The sequence below is a fragment of the Leucoraja erinacea genome, chromosome 9 (assembly GCF_028641065.1).
Source record: "Leucoraja erinacea ecotype New England chromosome 9, Leri_hhj_1, whole genome shotgun sequence".
Lineage (NCBI taxonomy): Eukaryota > Metazoa > Chordata > Chondrichthyes > Rajiformes > Rajidae > Leucoraja > Leucoraja erinaceus.
The window spans coordinates 48,506,906-48,527,576 of record NC_073385.1 but is presented as its reverse complement, the minus strand read 5'-3'; the positions used below and the strand labels follow the sequence as shown (position 1 = coordinate 48,527,576).

General features: G+C 44.5%; 1 protein-coding gene across 6 annotated transcripts in view; it reads left to right on the top strand.

Moving 5' to 3' along the window:
- Positions 1–20,671, top strand: part of LOC129700352 (gephyrin) — a 459,263-nt gene that overhangs the window by 341,210 nt on the left and 97,382 nt on the right. For all 6 annotated transcript variants that reach the window (XM_055640758.1, XM_055640759.1, XM_055640762.1 and 3 more), the window contains exon 11: positions 1,755–1,892. In XM_055640758.1, the coding sequence (XP_055496733.1) occupies positions 1,755–1,892 (138 nt within the window). The remainder of the gene's footprint in view (positions 1–1,754; positions 1,893–20,671) is intronic.

The following is a 20,671-nucleotide window of genomic DNA, read 5'->3' as shown; positions in this document are numbered from 1 at the left end:
TATGTTAGCAGGGGAGCAACCTATTTACACACACAATGATATCTCACACGAGGAATAAGACCAATTGCTGGAAATCGTCCTATGAAGATGTTTTTCAGCAAACGTGTTGGCCAACAAGCTGGGAAATTTTCCTCTTTTTACTTCAAAGGATACCAGGAGACCTCTTATCCCTGGCCAAAGTGTAAGAATTTCCATCAAACTTTGCCCAGATGTTTTTTCTTTTCTTTTTTTCGGGGTTGGGGGGGCAGGATTGGTGGCTCATCAATAAGCCTAAGATTGAGAATGGTCAATGGTTAAATACTCAAAGGGCATGCCCTGCAAATTAAATTTCAAAAGTCATGGAAAAGTAAATATATTAAGTCTACACATTGTAATTCAGAATGAAACTTGCATTATCATTGTATGTTATCAAATCCTTGGGAGCTTAAATGCAGTTGTTGGTATTATCAAGGTTATACATTTTTTCTGGTTCTGGTTGAGGGAATAATATGTCATCAGAAAACTGGTGTCTTTGACATTGCAACATTTCGTTGTTACTTAGCCTAAGTTCCAGCCGAGAATGTTCAGATCAGCACTGAAACTTGGAATTGTGACTTGAAACATAGAAAACATAGAAAATAGGTGCAGGAGTAGGCCATTCGGCCCTTCGAGCCTGCACCGCCATTCAATATGATCATGGCTGATCATCCAACTCGGTATCCTGTACCTGCCTTCTCTCCATACCCTCTGATACCTTTAGCCACCAGGGCCACATCTAACTCCCTCTTAAATATAGCCAATGAACTGGCCTCAACTACCTTCTGTGGCAGAGAGTTCCAGAGATTCACCACTCTCTGTGTGAAAGATTCTAGCAATCACTCAATCCATGGTGCCATGCCAAGGCACTTGCTTAGGTACCAAATCCAAGTTACCAAAGCCAGTTCTATTATCCCATATCACTCCTTGCTTCAGCTGAGATTGATAAACTTGCCTAACTCAGCAGTTGAACTTGGAACTTTCCTAAAGTACATTGGCCCGCTATCATGATGTTAATACCTTCACAAGAAGTCACAAATGAGGCAGAAAAACTAGTTGCTTTTCAAAAGTACTTTCTCCATCCCCCTATTCCTACTTTGTATTAGCCCTTAAATCAAGGGTTCCCAACCTGGGGTAAACTTCGCCTACCCAGGGGGTAAATTTCTTGATTCTGGATTTGTACATATTTTTTCTCATTGACTGACTATGTTTGGTTCTTGTTTACCGGTATCTGTTCATCATTAGTTGTTCATAAATAAGTGAAATAACATTGTTATGTGCTATTAAAGTTGCCGAGGTAAACGGGACGAAAAAAGGTTGGGAACCCCTGCCTTAAATGGATGGAACTGTGGAGAGCACTAGCATATGTTTTAGCGCCGAGTCTTTCATATTTCCTTGTATTATAGTAAAAGATTGCTTTTATGAATAAATTGTTCTGAATTAAAATATATTATTATCATCTTTCTATATTAATGGATTTTTAGCATAAATTCTTATTTGTTATTCCCCACACCTTCTCTCCCAAATATTGCCGACCATCGGACTTTCACCTTGTGGTCAAGAATCGTAAAATTTGTCATTTGAGAATCCAGCACTGAAAACTCACAACTTCCTTAAGTCCTACCATCTCGTAATTTGTTATTTTAATGCAAGGAAGAAAAGCTGGATAATATTTACCAGCCACAATATTATGTTGTACAAAGGAGAAAACATGTATTTTCTGTTCTTTTTCTGTGTAGGCCACAGTGCAGTTGACATCAGCAAGGTTGCACGACGACACCGCATGTCTCCATTTCCTTTAACGTCGATGGACAAGGCATTCATCACAGTATTGGAGATGACCCCAGTTCTCAGCACTGAAATTATCAACTATCGAGGTGGGAAAGAGAAATATGAATTATACTTTCCTTAAAAATGTGTACATTGCTTCATCATTATAAAGTTAGCTGAACTTAAATGTGTGCTGCATAATATCTTGAGAGTGTTGCAGTGGTAGTTGCAGATTAAAGAATATGTCTAATTGGTTACTTTAAAAAATATATACAAATCATGGACTGATGCTTGATGAAATGCACAATCAAATGCAAATCTGTATTTCAAATAAATAGTCTGTATTTGTTCTTTGTTTTGCTCATGATCTATATCATGTACTTGCATTTGATTTCCCCCTGTGTTTCAGTGTAGAGATTTGTGCAATGAATCACAGCACTTTCCAGAAACAGCATTGCTAAATTTCATATTGAAATATTTACACTTGCAGCTCACCTTCTATGTTGGAATAAAATTTGGCAGTTATTGGTCAGGTGGATAGTTTGGATATTTTCTCTGATTTTGGTTTATATCTCCAGAACAACACAAAAAAGAACATATTTCAGTTGTGCAAAGAAAGATGTACTCTATTGTTCGGATTTGCGATTCAGTTTTAGTACTGTCAGTGCACGACAGTCAAACCACAATACTTTTAATTTGTTCTGTATATCCTAAGTAGAAAAAGATGATTATGTTAACTTCTCTGAATCCACACTTCCGTCGTGGACTCCATTTGCCTCCCAAAACGTTAGGGAAATATCTACTGTTTTGCACATTTGTTGCAATTAAATCACTTGAGAGAAGATTGGAACCATTGTTTCTTGATGCGTGCTTGGGGCAGCAAAACATCTAATGATGGATTACAAGGAAAGTGAAGTTTCTTGTGATCTTGGGCGAAGAAGTTCCCAAATTAAGCTGTGATGCAACTCGATAGTATGCTTTCTATGGTGCATATGTTGGTAAGAGTTGTTGGAGATGAACTGAACTTCTTTAGACTCCTGAGGAAGTAGAGATGTCAGTGGTTTTTTTGGCCGTGGCTTCAATATGTTTGGTCCATCACGGATCGTTGGTGACATTTCACCTCGGAACTTGATACTGTTGACCATTTCTACTTCAGCGCCATTATACTGATTGGGGCATTGGGACCTCACCATGCTTGTGAAGTCAAACCCAAGCTCCTTCATCTTGCTGACATTGATGGGGGGGGGGGGGGTGTTGTATAAACACCATGTTACTTTCTATCTCCTTCCTGTAATCCGTCTCGTCATTGTTTGAGATCCGGCTCATAAGAGTGGTGTCATCTGAAAAAACTGTAAAAAGAGGGGGCAGAATTGGATGACACAGTCATGAGTGTAACGGAAGTATAGTCAGGGGCTGAGAACACATCCTTGCGGGGCACTGGTGTTGAGAATTATTGTGGAGAAACATTTGTTGCCAGTCCTCACAGATTGTGGTCTATGGTCAGAAAGTCAAGGATCCAGTGGCAGAAGGGTTTGCTGACTTCATGGTCCAAGGGTTTGGAGATGAGCTTGGATGGGATTATGATATTTAAGACAGAGACACAGCCAATAAGTAGGAGTTTGATATAGGTATTCTTGCTATCTCAATATTCCAGAGATGAGTTGGGTCCAGAGAATTGGCACCTGTCATGCACCCGTTGTGACAGTTGGCAATCTGCAGTGCGTCAAGGCAATCTGGGAGGATGGAGTTAATGTGCACTGTGACCAGCTTTTTGAAGTACATCATGATGGTGGATGTCAGAGCTACTGGACGGTAGTCATTAAGGCAGGCTGCTTTTCTTTTCTTTTGCTTTGGGATGAGAGCTGCCTTCTTAAATCAGGTGGGGACCTCAGAATGAAGTAGTGATGGGTTAACGAGGTCTTGAATACTCCTGCCAGCTGGTTTGTGCAGGTGTAAGCGACTGGGAACTTCATCCAGCCAGTTGCTTTCCATGGATTCACTCTCAGGAAGGCTGATCTTAAAGCTGTTGTGATCATTTTACTCCATACATATTTAATTACTGGCTTAAATTTTAATCTCGGAAAGACTCTGGTGAGATTTGAACTTGAATCTTAACATCCTTAGACCATGCTTCTGGTTCCCTCCAGCAATCCAGCAACGTAATTAAGATGGTATTATAAATATTTTTAAATAATACAATTCGAGACATTCATCAATAATAAACGGTAAGACTAAATAGAGTTTTTCAGCATTGAAGCATTAATTCATTGCCCTTTAAATATTTTTCATTCTGCAGTTTCCATATTCTGTCAGAATATCTTAATTTGGTCATTTTTATAGACTCTTCAGAGAGGGTATTTTTTATTCCAAGAATATGGCATGACTCAACTGAATTATTTCGGCTAAACTCCATCAGAAATAGTAATGCAGCCAATGATGAAAATATGCTCTTGAAGGGTGTAAATACGCTAGGAAACAGCCCCAAGCACTTGGGCCAGAGGTAACAGCTGACGTCATTGATTTGTAAAAATAAGCCATCTTGACAAATATGTCATCCCTTTTAGTTTGTTTCCAAATCAAAAGATGAACAAAAATATCTCAGAGAATCTGAGAAGAATAATTTAGACCAATAGATAATTTCCACTGTCCTTGAGATACACCTCGGGATTTAAAAAAAAATGAAGATATTGCATCTACACATGCAGCACAATTTCTTTCACTTGGTTGTGGACCTTTGGCCAAAGATGTCCACTCTACAAACATACTAGTCCTATCCATTCATTAACCCGTCAAGATATACTAATGTAAAAGCTGACACAAAAAAAAAAGCATGAATCTCCATGTACAACGAACTGAGCTATACAGTAACTGACATAATAAAATTAATCTTTTGGCTAGATGCTAATCATAAGAATAAGAGTAAATTATTTATTCCCTCAAACTTTTTCTATGGCTATTCCCAGATTTTCCAGTCAGAATAAAGATCCTATCTTTATCATTTGTAAGAAAATGATAGATTTGTTTATTGGTGATAAATTATTAATGTTCTCTTCATACTTTGAGTCAAATCACCTCTTAACCTCTCATCACGGATTGTGGTCTATGGTCGGAATTCCAGGATATTAACTAATTGAAGACTTTCAGAGTTTGGGTATGAATTTGGTAAAGCTCTCTTTATGCCTATCATTTTCCTTAGATATTATGTTCAGAAGTGTTCTGTAAGAATCCAAGTATCGCCTAACTAGAGCATTGTTCTACTACAACCGAATTATCATTTGTTTAATCTGCAGTTATCTATTTGTAATTAAAACACTTTCATCTGCATTCATTCTAATACAAATTGCAGGTAGATTAAAGTATACATCAATTAAAGTATAAAGAAGACGCAATCTATAAAACAAAATTCTTACTGAACAAAATATATAATTTATCAGCAATAGAGTCATAGAGTAGAATCATAGAGTGTGGAAACAAGCCCTTCAGCCCAACTTACCCACACCAGCCAACATGTCCCAGCTACTAGTCCCACAAGCCTGTGCTTGGCCATATCCCTCCAAACTTGTCCTATCCATGTACCATGTAACTTTTGTGTTTTAAACAATGGGATTGTCCCAGCCTCAACTACCTCCTCTGGCAGCTTGTTTCATACACCCACCACCCTCTGTGTGAAAAAATTACCCCTCAGATTCCTATTAAATCTTTTCCCCTTCACCATGAACCTATGTCCCCTGGTCCTCGATTCCACAATTCTGAGCAAGAAACTCTGCATCTACCTGATCTATTCCTCTCATGATTTTGTACACCTCTATAAGATCACCCCTTATCTTCCTGCGCTCCAAGGAATAGAGACCCAGCCTACTCAACCCTATAGCTCACACCCTCTAGTCCTGGCAACATCCTTGTAAATCTTCTTTGAACCCTTTAAGCTTGACAATATCTTTCCTATAACATGGTGCCCATAACTGAACACAATACTCAATACTCTGACTGATGAAGGCCAATGTGTCAAAAGCTTTTTTGACCACTTAATCTACCTGTAGGGTTGCCAACTTTCTCACTCCCAAATAAGGGACAAACGGTCAAAATAAGGGACAAATTCCTGACGGCAATTTGTTGACCATGGCTGGGTGAATGATGAGTTGGCCCGGGTGCTGGACTGCACACAAAGCCCAGCCAGCGGGCCAGCTGAGGAATTTTGGCCTGGGCTGCGCGACATCGCACGCAAAGTCCGGCTAACCATCCAACTCTTGAACCGATGATCGGCCATGAGAAGGAGGGGTGGTGGTGTCGGCGGTAAGCAAAGTTCCGAAGGTCGGACAGCTGGATGGGCTGCCAACTGACGGGGCCACGGGCAAGGTGCTGCTGCTGCACTCCATGTGCTGCACTACGTCGGGACAGGTGAGGCAGGGCCAGACGCGGTGATATTGGACAAGGGCGGTCCCGTAAGGGACAAACCAATTTTGCCCAATATGCGGGATTTCCCGGCTAATACGGGACAGTTGGCAACCCTATCTACCCGTGACTCGACCTTCAAGGAACCATGCAACTGCACTCCCAGATCCCTCTGCTTTACAACACTGCCCAGAGGCCTATACTATTTACTGTGTAGGTCCTGCCCTTGTTAGAAGTCCTAAAATGCAACATCTCACACTTCTCTGTATTAAATTCCATCAACCATTCCTCAGCCCACCTGGCCAATCAATCTAGATCCTGCGGCAATCTTTCACAATCATCTTCGCTATCTGCAAAACGACTCACATTTGTATCATCAGCACTCGATAGGAAAAAGGCATGCCTGAGGAGTCACAAAACAGCAGAGCAGTTTCCTAAATTAATTATATTACGTAGATTCCAGGGAGATTTAGCATCTCCCTGGAAGAGCTATGTCGCTCTTCCAGGGAGATGCTAAATGCATTTCGTTGTCTCTGTACTGTACACTGACAATGACAATTAAATTGAATCTGAATCTGATCTGATTCACATGCTGTGATTGTCTCTGTTCCCTTCGTTATCATCTCCACTCTTGAAAATGATTTAGGAGAAAATGAGAGAATTGGCTCAATACTGACAAACAAAACAATGTAACTAATTGGCACATAAATCATTGAAATATCTTGCATCATCTTTATACTTTATTCAGAATTCCCAGCATTGTTCTGCCTAGTTGACATTACTTTGGAGTTCCTTCCTAAATATAGATGCTCTGAACTTACTGATCTTTCTTCCATGGGGACTTGCGGGTGGGCAGAAAGTTAAGACCGTATTCTAGCAAATACGATTGAGTGGAAGAAAACATTATTTAATTCATTGGAATAAAGAAGTTGCCTTAAGGGAGCAAAATAAATATCAGGTTTTTTTTAAATGTGCTGTTTCTCACACTTGAAAGAAAGCACTTCATAGAGGTAGATAAGAGAGTGAAAAGTAAAGGAAAACCTAGCTTAAAACTAACTTTCTGACAACAACGGAAGGTAAAAGGGTGAGAAGGTTAATTTCAAATATTTTGAAAATTTTCCACGTGAAGAAAGATCAACATGTAGAATAAACTATCTGTCAAGAACCTAATGTCATTAAAGGAGATGATTCGGCCCGCAACGTTGCCTATTTCCTTCGCTCCATAGATGCTGCTGCACCTGCTGAGTTTCTCCTGCACTTTTGTCTACCTTCGATTTTCCAGCATCTGCAGTTCCTTCTTAAACCTATTTTGAAGGGTAGGTGTTATTTTCTGGAAGTCTCTATGATGCTGAAGCTCTTCCCCTTGTTCTTAATGTTCTAAATGTCTGTGTGAGCCAGGGTTGTGTTGGCTTTCTTTTAATCTCCTTAATTTGTATCTTCTTCCAAACGCTTGGCGACAGCCTTCCCATTTTCACACATGCTACTCACATTTTCGCCGACAGGATACATATCTTCCCGTCGTATTTCAACCTATATTTAACAAATTACTAACCTTTTAAAAACAGTTTCAAAATATTAACGTTTTCAACGTTCTAATTTTGAGGGGAAAAAATGCCGATTGGCGTCACAATCAACTCCCAAGACACGACGGGACACTCAGCATGGGAGGGGCACTCAAGCACACAAAACACAAAAAAATCAAACCACTCGCAAGTCGGGTCCTCGGGTCGACGCCCGCCCGCTGACTGGAGGGGAGGCTGCTGCCGTGGGCCAACCCAGCAACTGGGCCTGGGCTGGACCAGAGCCTGGAGCTGAACTCGGTGCTTGGGATGGCGCTGCGACAGCGCGCTGAAAAAGAAGCTGCCGGTGGAACCAAGGACGAGCCGGGGTCAGGGTCGTCGACGCCCACCCGGGGATGCTGCTGTCGCGGACTGAGCCCGGTGACTGGAGCTGGAGTGAGGGCTGAGCTCGGGACAAGGGATGGAGGCGCGACCGGCGCTGAAATTAAAGCCGCCGATGGAACCAAGGACGTCACAATAACTCCATGCGTCACGAGCCGGGGTCAGGGACGATCCCAGAGATGAAGTCAGGGCTTGGACTAGAGACCATGTGGCGGCCGAGCTGACGGCTGTAGTCGACAGCCAGGGCCGGGCTGAGTACAAGAACCAGGCCGAGTTCCAGGCCCTGGCCATGCTCTACGACCTGGGTAGGTGCTGCGGCAGGGAATGGGAGTGAGGAGAGGAGAATGAGGGAAATGAGGAGGGAGATGGTGTGGGGTCACTAACCCCCCCTGCTCTGCCCCCTCTCTGCCCCCCCCCTCTCCCCCCCCCTCCCCTCTCTACCCCCCTCTCCTCTCTCCCTCTCTGCCCCCCCTCCCACTCCTCTCTGTCCCCCCTCCCTCTCTGCTCCCCTCTCCCCCCCTCCCTCTCTCTGCTCCCCCTCCCTCTCTGCCCCCCTCTGCCCCCCCCCTCCCTCTCTGCCCCCTCTCTCCCTCTCTGCCCCCCCTCTCCCCCCCCCCTCTCTCTGCCCCCCCCTCTCTGCCCCCCCCCCCCTCCCCCTCTGCCCCCTCCCTCTTAGCCCCCCTCCCTCTGTAATAAGTATTCAGACAATCTCCCTCTTGGACCTGAGCAAAATTAGGAAAATGAAACCAATGACAAACGCTCGCTATTTGCTGGCGCGATCGCGGGATCATTTTCGTGAGCTTTTGGTAAAGAATTCATTCAAGCTCCACGCTGTTCGAAGGAGCTTCGTTATTTGACGTTCGAGTAAATCGCTTTATTATCGTTAAAAATAAAGAATTTTACTTTACTCGATCGTCTCGACTTGCCAAATTGGTGACCCCGTCAGTCCGATCATGTATTCTGACTTCGATCATGCAAGCTGCCACTAACCCCGACGCCCAACTTCCCCCAGCAGAATGCCATGGGCCTGAAACTGCCCATTTTCTGGGAGCAGCCTCAAATGTGGTTCACCCACATTCAGGCCCAATTCCACCTCCGAAATATTGTCGCCGACGCAACCCGATGTTTCTACGCGGTCGGGGCGCTTAACCAAGAAATGGCCACCCGGTTACTGCCCTACCAGCAGGATCCTCCAGAAATCGGCAAGTACAAGGGCCTACTGCTCCGCACTTTTGGGCTCAGCCACCGCGATCGCGCTGCCCGCCTTCTCCACATGGACGGCCTCGGCGATCGGAAGCCGTCCTGAGCGAGATGCTCACTCTGATGGACGTCCACAGACCCTGCCTGCTATTCGAGCAGGCATTCCTAGAGTTCCCAGGGCTCCTCACCTCATGCGACCGTCCTTAAGCACAGGGTGGTGCACCATATTCCCACCACGGGACCGCCATTACATGCATGGGCGCGCAGGCTCCCGCCCGACATGCTGCGCATTGCCAAGGAGGAATTTAAACTGATGGAGGACATGGGAATCATACGGCACTCTGATAGCCCGTGGGCGTTCCCTTTGTACATGGTCCCTAAAGCATCTGGGGGGTGGAAACCATGCGGGGATCATCGGCGCCTGAATGCCGTTATGACTGCGGACCGCTACCCGGTCCCACATATCCAGGATTTCACAGCTCATCTGGAGGGTGCCACCTTTTTTTCCACAAGGTGGACCTGGTCCGCGGCTACCACCAGATTCCCGTTCACCCTGCCGACGTGCCTAAGACCAGCATCACCCCTGTTCAAGTGGCTGCGTATGCCATTCGGGGTAAAGAACACGCGCAGGCGTTCCAGCGGCTCACGGACATGGTAGGTCGCAGATTGGACTTTATATTCATCTCCTTAGATGACATCCTGGTTGTAAGCCGCTCCCAACAGGAACACCTGCGGGCGCTGTTCCAGCGGCTCCAGGACCAAGAACTGATAGTCAACCCCGCCAAGTGCCAGTTTAACCTCCGCACAATTTCATTCCTGGGGCATCATGTGACTTCGCAGGGTGCGACCTCGTTACCCACCAAGGTAGAGGCCATCCGGCAGTTCCCCCGGCAGCTCACCGTCAAGGGGCTGCAGGAGTTTGTCGGCATGGTGAACTTTTATCATCGTTTCGTGCCATTAGCTGTCAGGATCATGCGCATTCTGTTCCAGTGCCACGAGACCTCGTGTGGACCGCCGAGGCTGGGGTCCAATATTTTCTGGAGGGCAGACCGTTCACGGCTTTCACTGAACACGATCCCTTAATGTTCACTTTGGCCAAGGTGTCCAACCCCTGGTCTGCTCGACAGCAGCGACACTTGGCGTTCATGTCCAAGTTCACCACGGATGTCCAGCATGTGGCCGGGAAATTCAACACGGATGCTCTGTCCCGCCCGTTCTCCCGGCTGTGGCGGCCGTGGACCATGGAGTGGATTATGCGGGGTTTGCTGAAGCACAGCGCATGGGTGACGAGATGAACGGCCGCTTCATCTCAGTTGCCGTTGGCCGACGTCCCTTTCGGCTCAATGGGAGTGTTGGTCCTTTACGATGTGTCCACGGGGCGACCACGCCCTATTGTCCCAGTGGGTTGGCGGAGCAGGATTTTCGACGCTATCCATGGCCTGGCCCACCCTTCAATTCGGGCTGGTGGCGGACAAATTAGTCTGGCAGGGCCTCCGTAAGCAGGTTGCGGCTTGGGCAAGAGCCTGCATCCCCTGCCAGATGTCAAAAGTCCAGCATCATGTGCGGGCTCTGGTACAAGACTTTGTGATTCCCACAGGCCATTTCCGACCGGGGAGCTCAGTTTACTTCCGCATTGTGGGCCACACTAGCACAACTGTGCGCAGTGGTACCACACCACCGCCTTTCGCCCTCAGGCCAATGGGTTAGTGGAACGTTTCCACCGACACCTGAAATCGGCGCTGAAGGCACAGCTCACTGGTCCGGACTGGGTCGACCAGTTGCCTTGGGTGGTGTTAAGCATCCGTAAGGCCCCTAAAGCGGACCTGGACATGTCGGCCGCTGAGCTGGTGTACGGCAGGTTCCCGGGGATTTCCTTCCTAAGGCTCGGGGGCAGCCATAGCCTGCCTTGGCCATTTTGGCGAGTCTCCGGGAGAAAGTGATCAGCCAGGCTCCTGTCCCAACCTCGCAGCATGGGACAGCCCCAGTATATGTGTCGCCAGACCTTAAGAACTGCCTGTTTGTATTCCTCCGCAGGGATTCGCACCAGTCTCCACTGCAGCGGATTTACGAGGGTCCGTTCCGGGTTTTGCGGCCCGGCGTTGCGACTTTCCTGTTGGATGTCGGGGGCAAGGAGGAGATCGGCTCGGTCGCTCGCCTTAAGCCTGCCCACCTGGATGTCGACAGCCCGGTGGTGGTTGCTCAACCCCGGCGTAGGGGCCATCCGCTGGTCGTTCCGGTGGCACCTGTTGTGACTTTTCCCCCCATTACCCGTCTCTCCTGTTTCTCCTGCACCGTTACCGTTCCCTGGCTCTGTTTCGCCAGTCTCACCTGTATCGCCCGTCCCGTCCTTTGTTTCCATGCGGTCCGGTCGCCGTGTCCGGTCTCCAGCTCGGTTCCGTACCTCGGGTTCTGGGGGGGTGCTGTAGCGGCACCTAATGGTGGCCTGCGGAATGACAAACTCTCGCTATTGGCTGGCACAGGAGCGTTTTTTTGCGGGCTTTTGGTAAAGCATTCATTCAAGCTCCACCCTTTTCAAAAGAGCTTCGTTATTTTGGCTGTTTAAAACTCGCTCGAGTAAATCGCTTTATTATCGTTAAAAATAAAGAATTTTACTTTACTAGATCGTCTCGACTCGCCAAAGATGCACAATTGTGAAAAGAATACTCGGCATCTCAAAATGTAGAAACAAGGAATTGCCGATGCTGGTTTACCTTGGAAACATATGTAATGATGGAGTAACTCGGGGTCAGGCACTATGCCTGGAAAACGTGGGTAGGCAACGTTTTGTGTCGGGACCCTTCTTCAGTCTGAAGAAGAGTCCTGACCTGAACCGTCACTTAGCCACGTTCTCCAGGGATGCTGCCTGACCTGCAGAGCTACTACAGCTTTTTGTATCTTTACTAAGCATCTCAAAACAGCACATGCATGCTTACAGCACATGCATGCTTCCTGAACACATTACAAGAGGCACACGTATGTTCTAACGAGCACATGCAGGTATAGGGTGATTTCACGAAAGGTCACTGGATCATAGATCCTCACCCACGTGACCGCAAAATTTAACTGGGGTACAAACGTCACTTCCAGTACATGTTATTGATGCTAGAAACGCGAACTTTCAAACCTGTTAAAAACCGCGAAAACGGCCCGTTTTTGAGCTGTAAATTACTGTGCCAGTCGGGGTGACCGCGAGGCACAGCTATCTTACTTTAGAGTCCAGAAGATAAAGAAAAACGAAGGTAAAGACAAGAAAGCGCTGAAGGGAAAATAACAGCGGAAGTTGTTCGCCGTGCAGATATAAAGATCGAAAATATCGGGATTTTATCGCATTTGCTCGCCGCATTTCATCAAAACTAAGGCATTATTGACGTTTTGATGAAATGCAGCGAGCAAACGCGATAATTCCCGATATGTTCGATCTTTATATCTGCTCGGCCAACAACTTCCGCTGTTATTTTCCCTTCAGCGCTCTCTTGTCTTTACCTTCGTTTTTCTTTATCTTCTGGACTCTAAAGTAAGATAGCTGTGCCTCGCGGTCACCCCGACTGGCACAGTTATTTACAGCTCAAAAACGGGCCGTTTTCGCGGTTTTTAACAGGTTTGAAAGTATGCGTTTTCAGCATCAATAACATGTACTGGAAGTGACGTTTGTACCCCAGTTAAATTTTGCGGTCACGTGGGTGAGGATCTATGCTCCAGTGACCTTTCGTGAAATCACCCTATAGCTACTGGAGGATGATCTTCAATCCACACTATATCCTTTGCTCCATATTTGGCAAATTTTAAAGTGTGTTTATTTTCAATGGGAATGCACTTCCCAGAGCCAATTTTAATCATTTCACAACTGGCAATGGTTTTGGGCAATCTTCTCAAAGCCATGGCTGTCACAGAATGAAAGCAGCCATCTCCTGCTCCTGAAATTATAGATGGATGTTTCTTTGCAAAAGGAAAATTGAGCAGCTGCCCTCTTTTAGTTTCACCTGACCTGTGTGTGATCATCCATCTGTTTCAATGTGTGCACTTGAAAACCAAGATTGTTCCGCAAAGGCGATCAGATTTGATCAGTACACCCTTTCAGAGCTCATGTTTTGCTCAGATAAATCAGGCTGGGGTGTCTGGACTAGGGACAAAGGATATCTCCAAACCAGCCCTGCATATCAAAGACTTCTGAGAGTGTTAAAAGAGACTTTGCTCCCGTGCCTAAACCACACAACGGGTGGAAAATCAGAGGTGCTGCCAGTTCCTACTGGCATTCATAAGTTATTGATTAACACTCTGAGTAAATAAATGCCAGCACTGATTAATGCACAAACAAGACCTGCAAACACAGCTGGTTACAATGAAAGTAAAGTCATTCTGGAAGCAGCAGGTAGTTCAACCACTAGTTTGGCAAAATCCAGCTAGTTTTACAATAGACAATAGGTGCAGGAGTAGGCCATATGGCCCTTCAAGCCAGCACCACCATTCAATGTGATCATGGCTGATCATCCACTTTCAGTACCCTGGTCCTGCCTTCTCCCCATATCCCCTGACTCTGCTATCTTCAAGAGCCCTATCTAGCTTTCTCTTGAAAGTTTCCAGAAAACTGGCCTCCACCTCTGAGGCAGAGAATTCCACACTCACAACTCTCTGTGAAACTGAAACTAACCATTTGCCCAAGCTAAGTATCAGCAAGTCTCACACAGTCCTTCCAAATGGTGATAATTGGCTCAGCAATCTAACTCCCATCACTATAGGGAGGTTTCACGGCAGCCGGTCACGACCCATGACCCGTACTGTTGCTACGCTGCTCCAAATGGATTACACGCGATGAACTGCAGGTAGGCACTTACCATTGTTTCCAATGTAGCGGGCCCGTTAAAACCCGCTGAAATTGTCAATTTTTGCGCTGTAAATAATTATGGAAACCGGGATAAGCGTGTGAGACATTTAGCCGACTTCAGAATTCCAAAAGTGAGGAGAAATGACGGTAGATAGAAACGAGGGCTGAAGGGACAACAACAGACAGAGTGCTTAGCGAACATTGGCCGTTTGCTCACTGCATTTCATCAACAGTAAGGCATTATTTGTGTTTTTTCTTGATTCCTTTGGCATCTTAAAAGTTTCAGAAGTGATAAATCTGGCTGTAATTTTTTTAAATCGCCCATGGTTCTCGTGGGTTTTTACATACAAAATGAAAACGCATCTGAAGAAAAATTTACAGCCAGATTTATCACTTCTGAGAATTTTTAGATACCAAAGGAATCAAGAAAAAACACAAATAATGCCTTACTTGATGAAATGCAGTGAGCAAACACGATAATTCCCAATATTTTCAATGTTTACCAAGCACTTTAGCTGCTGTTGTCCCTTCAGTTCTCGCTTCTCTTTACCTTCATTTCGCTTCACGTTTGGAATTCTGAAGTTGGGTACATGTCTCTCACACTTACCCCGACTCCCACAATTTTTTTCAGCGCAAAAATTCAACATTTTGGTGGTTTTTAACAGGTAGGAAAGTACGCGTTTCTAGCATTAATAACATATACCGGAAGTGACGGATGTCTTCCAGTTGGATTTAGCGGCTCCGTGCGTCGAGCCCTATGACCCGGTGACCTTACGTGCAACCCCCCTATAGAGCCTAAGATCAATATTCGGAAAGCTGTGGAGTTCTATAACAAAATCATGTCAGCACCTTCACCACATTGATGGTAGGATCCCTCCAGCAGCTTTTTTGCTATTATTTAGGAATTTGGGAAGAATATAGAACTGAAAGTCACTGTTTAAAAACCAGAGTTGCCCATTTCTTTCTTTCAGTCACGAGTCTTTGGAACTCTCATCTTCTGGGGATGATGGAAGAAGTCTTTGAACATTTTTTAATCAGTGATAGGAATAGGTGATATAGCGGAAATTTAAAAGACATTTGGACAGGTAGAAGGATAAGAAAGGTTTCAAGGAATATGGGTCAAATGCAGGCAATTGGGATTAGAGTAGATGGGCATCTTGGTCAGTGTAGATGAGTTGGCCAAGGGGGCTTTTTCCGTGCAGTATAACTCTATGAAGTAATTTTTTTTAGTGGGTAACATACGGATAACTGTATCCATAACAGTAATATTCACATAAAGAGATTTTTAAAGATCTCCGTCTGTAGGAGATTACCCAACTCCACTGAGACAGGTATTGTGTCTCTTCACAGTCTTGGGAGCCCAGGCTGAGATTTGGCAGGATGGATTGGCAGGGATGAAAAGGAGTAAAAAAAGTCTGACTCCTCTCCAACTTGTAAGTGTCCACTGTCGCTTGATTGGTCGAGGCAGAGGTTAGATGTACATGCCTAACTATAACTTTTAATGGTAAATAATTGAATTATAATGTTTTCTGGACAAAATTGTGTGTTTTTTTAACCCCAACCATAACACTAGGGGGTATTAAGTGTTATTTGAAGAAATAAATCAGTGTACCAACTCTGCTACACTCGCAAGTTCCACTCGTGACCATCTAAAGTTTTGTCATTTAAATATGTGTCCTGCTGCAGCAGAAAATTCAAGGACAACATTTTCATTAAAATTCCATTGCATTTTCATTGAAGTTGATAGCAATTTAAGATAGTCATTCACAAGGGAAACTTGAGGAATAACTTCAAATGCACTTCTTGTGAAAGCAATAAAAAGAGCCTTTCATTGCTTTCTTTGCTGTTTAATTTAAATAAGTCTATTGCACATAACATCCTCAAAGGTTTCAAAAGCTATTAAGCTGATTAGCATGTATCATGTTACCAATCATTGTCCTTTGTCTCTGCATGCTAAAAGGCAGATGATATTCATTCTTTAGCAATTAATATGTTTGAGTAAGGTATGCTGTGAGTTTGTGAGTGTACTTCTGTTACAAGGAGAAGAAAAAACATTGTAGTATTCAGATCTCACGTGGAGTCTTAGAGATTTCTGGACTTGTCCTTTAAAGTGACTTCAAAATTGCACAGTGAGAAATCCTTCGATTTGATCTCTATGTAGTTCAGATGAGATATGCAACTAAAAAGCTTTATTGCTTGATTTTTTTCCCCCTGATTTGCACTCTGCAACAAATAGGAATGGTGCAGAGGCATTATGTATAAATCACAGTGATTAAAACATTTTAATAACCTGGCAACATTGATTTGTGACATTGTTCACACTAAAATTCCAAAACAGTGAAATAATTTTTACAACAATTAAATAATTGAGACATTTCAATAAGTTATTTTAATTTCTATTTAATATGATAAAGGCAACTGAATTAAAAGGAGTGAGGGGGTCCCTCGTGCTCACTGCATAATTGAATCCAATCTCGGCCTCTTGCTCCCTTCTTACCCCTTTGTATTTCAAATATCTGTTAATCTCCATCTTGAATAATGGCTTTGCATCCATAGCCCTCAGGTAGAGAATTTCAAAGAGATTTTTTTTTAAGTAGGTTTACCCATCTTCAGAAACAATGCACATTATTCCACCAAGGGATATATCTCTGCATCTATCCTATCAATCCCCCTCTTCATTTAATGTTGCAATGAATTCACTCCTCATTCTTCTAAGCTCCATGATATTTCCGCATATGTTAACCCCTTGTCCCAATAAATAACCCATGAATTTTCTGTTCTCTGCACTGCTTCCAATGAAAACAGTCTGCCTTAAAAATGGAGATCAAAGCTGTACATAGTACTACAGGTCTGACAACATTGGGTGAGAGTTGGGTGTGAGAAATTGTGAGAGACCAAGCCTGAGCGAGGGTAGTGACTGAGGGGTGTGGGAGGGGGGTGTCCCCCCTCCCACGGTAGGAAGCTTTTGCAATTTTCAGCTTGAAATTATGCCATCTGGTGCATAATGTAGTGAGTCTTTTAACTTACACTTGGATGCAATATTTATGCTTTAAATTGGATTAGCTATGAATAAGGTTGGCTAAATTACATTCCTAATTACATTCCACAGTAGAGCCAGGCTCTGATCAACAGGCGCAACACATGAATGATCTTAGTGTATTCATGTATGAGAATCAGATTGTAATCAAGCACTTGGCCCATGCTGACCAACCTGGGTCTCACGGCACACCTGGTACTACTCCTGACCCTGACTCCAGTTGCATACCTTCTCTCATTCCTGACCCTGAGTCCAGCCTTGCACCTGGCCCCCTATTCTACCCTGATCATACCGGCTTACCTGCTTAGGTTCCAAGTGCTGAACACTCTCATTGTCCCAGCTTTGACTGCACACCTAGTACTATTCCAGACCTTGACTCTGGATGTACACTTGGCCTTGTTCCTAGACCCTCTGCATTGACAATATATCTGGCCCACACATAAAGCCCCTTATCTGACCCCCTGGACTTAACCTATTATATTCAAGTGTTTATCTATTGTGGTAATCTTTTATGGGGCACTTCACTGACCAAATTTTGGATAACAAAATTTGCTACATCCATTGGCTTCCTTGTTATCTAACATGCTAGTTACTTTGTCAAAGAAGTCATCAATTGATTGAACAAAATTTCTTATCCATAAAATTATACTCACTCAGCTGTATAACTATTCAGTTACCATTTCCTTCATTTTCCTAACAAACTGTCCTGAAGTAATTTTCACCCCCAATATTTTCAGTATTTTGCTGTCTTCCTCTCAGCTGGGACTTTTCTGAAATGCAAAGTCCAATAACAATATATATTCTGAAATGTAAAGTCCAATAACAATATATATTTATTGAGTGTGATCTTGAGAGTACATCATATTTTCTGTGGTATTCATAACACAACAATGATAAAAAGATCTTTGTTTTGATTGCACCTACCAACATGCATACATTATTATATTACAGTTAATATGTACCAAGGGCAAATTTTTGATCCAATGCTCCCCATTCCCAATTACTTTTACATTGAAGTGATTGAAATCCAAGTGGTTTAAATGACATCAAAAAAATAAAACCTCCGGAATGGATGATATTGGTTACAGTCAGTATCAGCACAATTACTATATTAAACTTTGAATCTTCAGATGGCCTGGTTCAAGCTAAAACTAAAGACAAATAATAACCTCCTCACACATTCCTCTGCAAGTATCTTTGTCACTCCTTTAAAACATGCCCCTTCTTTGAACAAGCTCTTAAACATCGCATCTGAATCAGTTTCCATCTGATTACACTCCTTGAGGATGTTCATCTACATGTTCAATTAATAAAACAACGAGATTGGGGACATTTCTTTTCATCCTGTCAAAGGAATTTGGGGGGGTTAGAAATAGGCAGTGTGGTAAACAAACATAATAGTTGAGTGGCAAATGACAATTGCGCTACCTCCCCAATATTTAACTGAAGGAAATAATGGGTTATCGGGGCTGGATTTTGTGACAGACAGCCTGACACCTTGCATGTCATTTTAATATTACACTTATCCCATCCCCCTGGATATTCCGGATTAATAAATTAAGGTTTTGTCTACTAATTACAAATCAGGCTAATTACAAATCAATAACATTAGCCAACTGTAAAACACGAAGCGCTGGGCATTGGGATCCGGACATCATGGACAACTGGCCTCAGTTCCCCTTCACATCTGCCAGTGCTCTCCGTCTGAACCAGGAGCCGTGGAGCATTTTTGAAAGTGGGGGAGCTGAGCAATCACTGATCACTGGCCTTGGGGGTTCCCAGCGAGGGTGGAGTGACGGAGGGGGGGTGCCCCCCCCCACCTCCCACGGTAGAGACTCTTTGAAATTTGATGTATTAAAATCATGTTTTAGTGCATTGTAGAAGAATGATTTCAATGTTTTTTGTTCAAAGTATTTTTAAGAGGTCTTTTTAAGGGGTAGCTTTTTCCACACAAAGAGTGGTGGGTGCATGGAACAAGCTGCCAGAGGAGGTAGTTGAGGCAGGGACTATCCCAACATTTAAGAAACAGTTAGACTGATACATGGATAGGACAGGTTTGGAGGGATATGGACCAAATGCAGGTCGTGTAGCTGGGACATGTTGGCGGGTATGGGCAAGTTGGGCCGAAGGGCCTGTTTTCACACTGTATCACTCTATGACTAAATTATACCTCCACCATGCATGAATGCTTCAAAATCAAGCGGTTGAGTTATTGCCATATACTCAAGCATAGAAAATGGGTGCAGGAATAGGCCATTCGGCCCTTTGAGCCAGCACTGCCATTCAATATGATCATGGCTGTTCACCTAAAATCAGTACCTCTTTACTGTTTTTTCCCCACATCCCTTGATTTTGTTAGCACCAAGAGCTAAATGTAACTCTCTCTTGAAAACATCCAGTGAATTGGCCTCCACTGCCTTCTGTGGCAAAGAATTCCACAGATTCACAACTCTCTGCGTGAAAAATGTTTGTCCTCATCTCAGTCCTAAATGGCCTACCCCTTATTCTTAAACAGTGACCCCTGGTTCTGAACTCCCCCAACACCGGGAACATTTTTTCCTGCAGTTACAGCAAGTGTAAATCTACCAGGCAAGCAGGATGCTTTCTCTAACCACCCCCATTTGAAGGCCACTGCTTTTACCCAGCCTGGTCCATGCCGGTCACCAGGGCGAATTGGGCGCAGAGACTCTCATGGCAGTGGCGCAACGCTACCGACTGCCCGGGTCTCCTACACCGAGGATGCTCCATGGCCGGAGTTGCAGCGAGCGACTCGCCAGCTCGGCAAACACTCGCCAGCCCCAGTTCCCCGTCCACATCTGCCGCCGCCGCTGCTTCTGCTTCCATCCCTCCTTCCCTCCACCCTGGCTCTCCAACACCCACGACCACGTTGCTCAGAGCACAGCAGCGCCTCGTCCAAAGGCGGAGACATTGAAACATGTCTAGCCAAAAAAGTGCCCCCCAGTTCCGCGGCCCATGTACCTCTCTCCTGCCGCTCGCCGGCCTCGCTCTTGTCAGCCGCTTCCCGCAAATCCTTAAATTCCGACTGCCGCCGAGAGCAGGACATGTCCTTACTTGCTGCGCTGGGTGACACACATTCACTGCCCGGTCCGTGTCTTTCAATGTAAATTTGCATAGGGACATGCTTTGGAGGTGTGTGATGGTTCGATCAAGTTAGTTGATAATTGCTTTGAAATTCTCGTTGATCACAGAATTTCTCACGACAGAGCGTGAGAAATTTGTGATCAACGTGAGAGCGTGCGAATTGGGCAAAAATGCGTGATTCTCACACTCAATGCGTGAGAGTTAGCAGCTCTGTAGTACTCTCATCACCTGTCAAAACCCCTCTACTCTTACACTCAATATGCCTTACAGAAAAACCCCACATCCAATTGGCTTTTCTAATTATTTGATCTACTTGTATGCCAACTTTTTTATTTCAGGCACTAGGACCCCTGCATCCCTTTATAGCATGACATTTTATAGTCTCAGTTCAGGTAAATAGCCATTTGCTTATTCAGCTTCCTTCCATTCTTT